The following is a 7,345-nucleotide window of genomic DNA, read 5'->3' as shown; positions in this document are numbered from 1 at the left end:
AATGAGAGCAGACTGATAGTAGATGGGACTGCACAGCCCACTTGTACTAATTCCAAAAGTCAATGTGTTCTCAGTCTCCAGCTGCTGGCAGAGGAGTGTAAACCCATCTGTTCTGTGCTGGTCTGGAGGGACAAGAAAGAAAAAAAAAAACCCCACAACCCTACACTAAACATGATTGACTGTTTCTACAAACAACTTACAAGTTGAGATACAGAACCCTTATCTTTTCAGAACCACTACACACATTGCCCTAGACATGATTTACTCAAGGTCACTTTGTAGGAGGAATCCCCATTCTACTGTCTAATCCATTTTATTTTTTGAATGCTACGTCAAAGAATATATTCCCTGATATTTTGTAATCCATAGCATCCTGCAGGCAGAAATGGAATAAGCAGACATTTTGCTTATGACTCTGAAAAGATCATACCCATCCATGTAAAAGCAGCTTATAGCTTTCTGATAAAGATGTATATTTTCGTTACAATATAGTACTTGAGAACAACAACAACAAAAAAAATCATTCCCTTATTTATGTATATTTTTAATATCAGTCCTTTATGATAAATTATCTGTACCTGCTCTGATAGTTACTTAGCATAGGAGCCACACTTTACCTCTTGTTTATCTATTTAGCTGACTATGCAAATCTAGATTGGTAAAAACTATCAGTCTAGACAAAGTTATGGTTTCATAAAGTCCAATTAAAATGAACAGAAATCTGTTATTTCTCAGTGCTAGATTTTTCTAGTATTGAGATTTTATAGGATAAATTTAGTGCATGCAACAAATCTAAGCAGGACAGTCATCTAATAATACAACTTTAAAAAGAGAGACAAATTTTACTGAAAACTCTGCACTAATTCATTGTATGCCCCATCTAAACTAGACTGGTATTATATTATACTATACATTTCGCCTTGACCCTGGTAATTTGCCACCTCTGAATAGTACAGGCTATATAGGTGAAAAATGAATGTCCATCCCCCTTCAAATTATCAAATGATTGAAACAGCCATCTGATTTGTAAAGTGCCATGTTTATATACAAACTTAATACTTAAAAAAAAAAAAAAAAAGTAAACCTAAAACCTGGTAACAGGCAGTGAGGCAATAAAGCTGACCCTGAAGACAATTTTTTCAAAGCAGTCCCACAGCAACCTAACTTCCTTTGAGACTACATCATTTCTTAGATATGCACCTGTGCAGCACAGTGTAGAAGAGTCATTCTTCTTTATGGCTTGATGACCCAAAGTCAGAATTTTACTCTATGAAAAACTTAAACACAATCTGCAGCAAAAACATGTCTACAAATAGGTAAACTAGTCTTTTAGAAGAGCACCAGTCACAGTAAGGCAGTTTCTGAAAGCTTCAGAACTTCACATGCAACAAGATGCCAAAACGTTAACAGGTGACAAAGTTGTAATCTCCATTTTTTAAAAGTCAGCATCCAGGGTAAATGCATTGTCTGTTGGTTTGGACATTACTCCCATTCGCTGGTACTCGCCAACTTTCTTCTCAAAAAAGTTAGTCTTTCCTTCCAGCGAAATGTTCTCCATAAAATCAAATGGATTCTCAGACCTGAAAATCTGAAAGAAAAAGATATGTAGATCTTGTTCCTAGTAGGTTCACAAACTGCTTACTTATACTACAGAAAGGTGGCATATCAAATACATGAGCCTATACATCCTTTGCCAGCTGATGTGCAGTGATGACCTCCATATTATAAAGTATAGTCCCCACCCACTTCTGCATTATATGTTTAGCATTTGGTAATGCCCATGTTACCTTAGCATAGGCCCAATGGTAAAACAGTGCAATGGCAATAACTGAATGCTAAATTAGATTTAGTTGAGTAGGCCTCAGATTGTAAAATTTTTGGAATTTGAGCAAATAATTCCAAACTTCTTAGTCCTCTGCTCAATTTTAGCAAAAATTTCAGTGGTTTGTGAAGGGCACCAGTTTATACTGAAAATGGTTTGCAAGAATGAAGTGCTTCCTAGTGCCATGCTTGGAGTTGATCAGCATGCATCAAAAATAATGTAGAGAGTTTACCTTGCCAAAGCCCAGCTCCAGCATCAGTCTATCTGCTACAAACTCTATGTACTGCTTCATTAAAGTGCAATTCATTCCAATCAGGTTTACAGGCAGTGCGTCTGTCAGGAACTCCTGCAAAAAGTCCAAACCAATTGTTCTAAGCAAACTCATGCTTCATTTTGATCTTTTTATTCAAATGTTAAACATATTACTGATTGACACATTCCTGTTGCCCCTCCCCAAAGGATATGTACCTGTTCAATCCCGACGGCGTCAATTATTAGTTCCCTCACCCTTTCCTCTGACGGTTTGTTCACCAGGTGTTTGAACATGAGACAGGCAAAGTCACAATGTAAACCCTGAAATATTGAAGCATGCACAGAACACTTACAAAGAAACATACCACAAAGAACAACCATGGACTAACCATGCATCAAGTTAGCATATTGGAGTACCATAATATATCCAATTATATTTACATTTGCTAATTGACAAGCAGTTTCATCTAATTTGCTTGTATGCAGTCCCTTTTCCTGTTGTCCTTTATATGCGTTTTGCACAGTACAGTACACTTCTCCCTCTGTATTCGCTGTGATAGGGGGATTAACAAACCCGCGAATACAGAAAAAACGCAAATAACTTTCTCATGTTATTCACTGTTTTCTATTAAAATCCATTGAGAATACGGTTAAACCGCAAACATGGTGGGAGACATGGCCTGTTCCTGAAGGAGAGGCACAACATGGTGAACAAAGTGCTGGGAATCGGCGATTTTCTCTGTAAATACTTGGAATCGGCGATTTCTACGCAAACTGATGTAATTTTTTTTTTTTGGGGGGGGGGAGGGAAGCCAACAAGCTAAAAACCGTGAATTGCTGAAACTGTGAATACGGAGGGAGAAGTGTACTGAAAAAAAGTTACAAGTTACATTACTAAGGAGAAATTTGGTCTTGCCTGCTAATTTTCTTTTAGTTCCTCCAAACCAGCAACCAATCAGCTAGCGGCTCTGCAAAAGCAGGAGCGAAGGAAAGTTGCTCCTGCCATGATTCAACGCTGGACCACAAGGGATACTAAAGGTACATGGGGGAAGCGGGAGGGAGGTAAAAATTTTTTAAAATTGGCTGGGACAGGAGGTGGGAGGGATCCCTCCTGTCCCCACCACTGCTGGACCACCAGGTCTCACGACAGGTCCGGCAGAAGCCTGCCAACAGGTTCAGGAGGGGGGTGGATCAGCGCTGACCTGAATATTAACAAACTTCCCCATTTTGGGGCCATTTTTAGGCCCAAAACTTGGTTTATATTAGAGTATATATGGTAAGTTGTGGCACACAGTTTTCTTCAGTATTTAACCCAGCATCTGTGCAAGCTCTCAATTCAGATTATATGCATGCTCTAACACATATTGAATCAGCTGTCAGCCTACTGCAGCTGGGCTAAGAGCAGTAGTGTAAAATCACAATATCAAAGCCTAGAAGCTGCATGACAGATCATATGCTTAGCAGGCCCCACTTGGCTGAGTTGTCACTTCAGCTGGGGGTAAGATCTCCCAATTCTCCACAGATTGGTAGTGATCCAATATATATACATGTGTGCTAAAGGAGTGAGATAGGGAGACTTGTGGGGATGCCACTAGCCCAGTTTGTAAAAAAAAAAAAAAAAAAAAAAAAAAAAAAAAAAAAAACAACAACAGGATCAGCTCTGCTTCAGCCATCTCTGGATTCAAACAGTAGCTTCCACTTAAAGATGAAGAGTATAGATATGCTATAGCAGAGGTGAGCTATATACATTTCTAAGAACATACTGCTATGTATAGTAAATACTAAATGACCAAAAACAGAATTGACACTTATCCAGACTAAAATTAATCTTAACTACAAAAAAAAGTTTAATACAAGAAGCCCTTACCTCATCTCTACTAATAAGTTCGTTGGAGAACGTGAGCCCTGGCATCAAGCCTCGTTTCTTCAGCCAGAAAATAGATGCAAATGAGCCCGAAAAGAATATGCCTTCTACTGCTGCAAAGGCCACCACACGTTCCCCTGTTTGAGAGCAACACATCAGAAGAGATGCAGTTTTACTTTCACTATCTTTAGAGGACCCTGTAGCCTACACTAGACTTGCATTTATTTTAACCTTGCTTACCAGAAGCAAGACATGCTGTTAAGATTTTCAGCCTCAGCTGGCTCTTTTCTTTCTCTACCTACAGTACAATGGGCTAGATGGACCATTGGTCTGACCAGTTGACCCAGTATGATTATTCTTATGTACTTACCTTACATAGCTTCCTACCCCACTCACCCTCAGCAACAGAAACTCATCCCCTACATCCAGACACCTAAGTTACTGCAATTTGCTGTTAACTTATCACATGTCAAAGTGCACTGCTCAGTTTATCTATCAACACTAGATTGAAAACCAGTAACCACAAATCCTTGCACCTTGTAATGGCAGAGCCACTAGTGTCTAACGTGCATTGAAGTGGGCTCCAGGGAGATGGTGGAAACTAGTAATGTGATTTAAAAAAAAATACAGAAACCAAGTGAAGAGAGTAGTCTAATGGCTATGGGTTTGCAACATTCTTGTTTATAACAATTGGTAGAAGACTGTATGCTGTCTATTGGTACAACAGAACATACTTGTAGATTTTCCAGGGCCAATGAGTAAGTTCTTGTCACTGAAAGATTTCAATAGACACTGTTTAAGCTAAAGGCAAATGGTCAAAATATCCACAAGCCAGTGACAACCTTGAACATCTGTGCAATCTGGTTTTTCAACCTTTTGCACATCTGATGGAGTTGTTGGCCTGTCTGCACACCTGCTGCACCACCACCACCGAAGCTGACCGTTACTTTGTTGGAGCCGGATTCACTCCATCCTCCTCCAGCAACTCCATGCAAGGAAGGTGCATGCAGTGATTAATGCGCTGCACTGGCCCACAAGCCTTCCCTCTCGACATCAATTCTGACAGAGAGAAGGTTCTGGGTCAGCTACGCAGGGTGTTGAGTTGCTGCCTGCATCCCTGCACGGAGTGCTGCTGGGGGAGGAGGGAGCCAGTCCGGCTCCAACGAAGTAACAGGGTCGGCTTCAGGGATGGGGTTGATGCAGTGGGCGGGCAGGCAGGGAGGGAAGGACCCTGGCAGTGACTGCAGCAGGGGGGGGGCGGGCAGGGAGGGATCCCCGGCAGCAGCCAGGCCGCATACCCCCAACATGCAGCCCATGTACCCCCAAGGGCATGCATACCATGTGTTGAGAAACACTGGTCTATGGTTACAGAAGATCTCAACATGTATACTTTGGAGAAAAGGCAGGAGAGAGGAGATAATAGAAATGTTTAAATACTTACATGGCATAAATGCACACGAGGCGAGTTCATTTGAAAGGAAGTTTTGGAATGAGAGGGCATAGGATGAAGTTAGGTGATAGGCTCAGGAGTGATCTAAGGAAATATTTTACAGAAAGGGTGGTAGATGCATGGAACAGTCTCCTGGTAGAGGTGGTGGAGACCAGACTGAATTCAAGAAAGCATGGGACAGGCACAAAGGATCTTAGGGAGAAGACGGAAGAGAGTGGATGTTGTGGATGGCCAGACTGGACCATTTGGCCTTTATCTGCCATCATGTGTCTATCCATCTTGAAGATGGAAGAGAGTCAAATCCGCAAGAAAGCACAGTTACTTACCGTAACAGGTGTTATCCAGGGACAGCAGGCAGATATTCTTTACGCATGGGTGACGTCACCGACGGAGCCCACGGTACGGACCTTTTTACTAGAAAGTTCTAGTTGGCCGCACCGCGCGTGCGCGAGTGCCTTCCCGCCCGACGGAGGAGTGCGTGGTCCCCAGTTAGTATAAGCCAGCTAAGAAGCCAACCCGGGGAGGAGGGTGGGACGTAAGAATATCTGCCTGCTGTCCCTGGATAACACCTGTTACGGTAAGTAACTGTGCTTTATCCCAGGACAAGCAGGCAGCATATTCTTTACGCATGGGTGACCTCCAAGCTAACAAAGAGGGAGGAGGGATGGTTGGCCATTAGGAAAATAAATTCTGAAGTACAGATTGGCCGAAGTGCCCATCCCGTCTGGAGAAAGCATCCAGACAGTAGTGAGTAGTGAATGTGTGAACTGAGGACCAGGTGGCCGCCTTGCAGATTTCCTCAATGGGTGTGGAACGGAGGAAAGCAACAGAAGCGGCCATAGCTCTTACCCTGTGGGCCGTGACAGCACCGTCTAGTGACAGACCGGCCCGAGCGTAACAGAACGCGATGCAAGCTGCAAGCCAGTTGGATAGCGTCCGTTTAGAGACCGGTCGACCCAAACGATTCGGGTCGAAGGTCAGGAAGAGCTGAGGGGACAAGCGGTGAGCCCTTGTACGATCGAGATAGTAAGCCAGGGCACGCTTGCAGTCAAGACTGTGCAATGCCTGTTCTCCGGGATGTGAATGAGGTTTCGGGAAGAACACAGGCAAAACAATGGACTGGTTGAGGTGAAAAGCTGAGACCACCTTTGGAAGGAATTTTGGATGGGTGCGCAGAACCACCTTGTCATGGTGAAAAATAGTGAACGGTGGATCGGCAACCAGTGCATGAAGCTCACTAACCCTCCTGGCAGAGGTGATGGCAATGAGGAAAAGAACCTTCCATGTCAGAAATTTGAGCGAAGTTGTGGCAAGTGGCTCAAAGGGAGGTTTCATGAGGGCAGACAAAACCACATTCAGGTCCCAGACGACCGGAGGAGGCTTCAGAGGTGGTTTGATGTTGAAGAGGCCCCTCATGAATCGGGAAACCAGAGGGTGAGCCGTGAGAGGTTTTCCTAGGACAGGCTCATGAAATGCCGTGATGGCACTGAGATGGACTCTGATTGAGGTAGACTTGAGGCCTGCGTTGGACAGGGAGAGTAAGTAGTCCAGAACAGTTTCCACCGCTAAGGAGGTGGGATTGTGATGATGGCGGAGGCACCAAGAGGAGAACCTGGTCCACTTCTGATGGTAACATTGGAGGGTGGCCGGTTTCCTGGAGGCGTCCAAAATGAGACGGACAGGCTGAGACAGATTTCCTGAAGAGGTCAGCCCGAGAGAAACCAAGCTGTCAGGTGGAGGGAAGACAGATTGGGATGTAGTAGAGACTGATGTTGCTGTGTAAGTAGAGTAGGAAACACAGGCAGAGGAATGGGCTCCCTGGAGCTGAGTTGAAGTAGAAGGGAGAACCAGTGTTGACGAGGCCACCGGGGAGCTATGAGGATCATGGTGGCTCCGTCCCTGCGGAGTTTGGATAAAGTCCGCAACATCAGAGGTAGAGGAGGAAAAGCATAGAGGA

At 43.8% G+C, this 7,345-nt stretch overlaps 1 protein-coding gene across 1 annotated transcript in view; it reads right to left on the bottom strand.

Moving 5' to 3' along the window:
- Positions 1-316: 316 nt before the first annotated feature.
- Positions 317-7,345, bottom strand: part of RRM2 (ribonucleotide reductase regulatory subunit M2) — a 55,587-nt gene continuing 48,558 nt past the window's right edge. The window contains exons 8-11 of the mRNA XM_033939402.1: positions 3,942-4,075; positions 2,291-2,395; positions 2,055-2,168; positions 317-1,588 (exon numbers count right to left, since the gene is read on the bottom strand). Coding sequence (XP_033795293.1) covers positions 1,436-1,588; positions 2,055-2,168; positions 2,291-2,395; positions 3,942-4,075 — 506 coding nt within the window. The 3' untranslated portion in view covers positions 317-1,435. The remainder of the gene's footprint in view (positions 1,589-2,054; positions 2,169-2,290; positions 2,396-3,941; positions 4,076-7,345) is intronic.

Source organism: Geotrypetes seraphini, chromosome 3 (assembly GCF_902459505.1).
Source record: "Geotrypetes seraphini chromosome 3, aGeoSer1.1, whole genome shotgun sequence".
NCBI classification, from domain to species: domain Eukaryota; kingdom Metazoa; phylum Chordata; class Amphibia; order Gymnophiona; family Dermophiidae; genus Geotrypetes; species Geotrypetes seraphini.
Note: the sequence above shows the minus strand (reverse complement) of the source record. Positions and strands in the feature narration are given on the sequence as shown.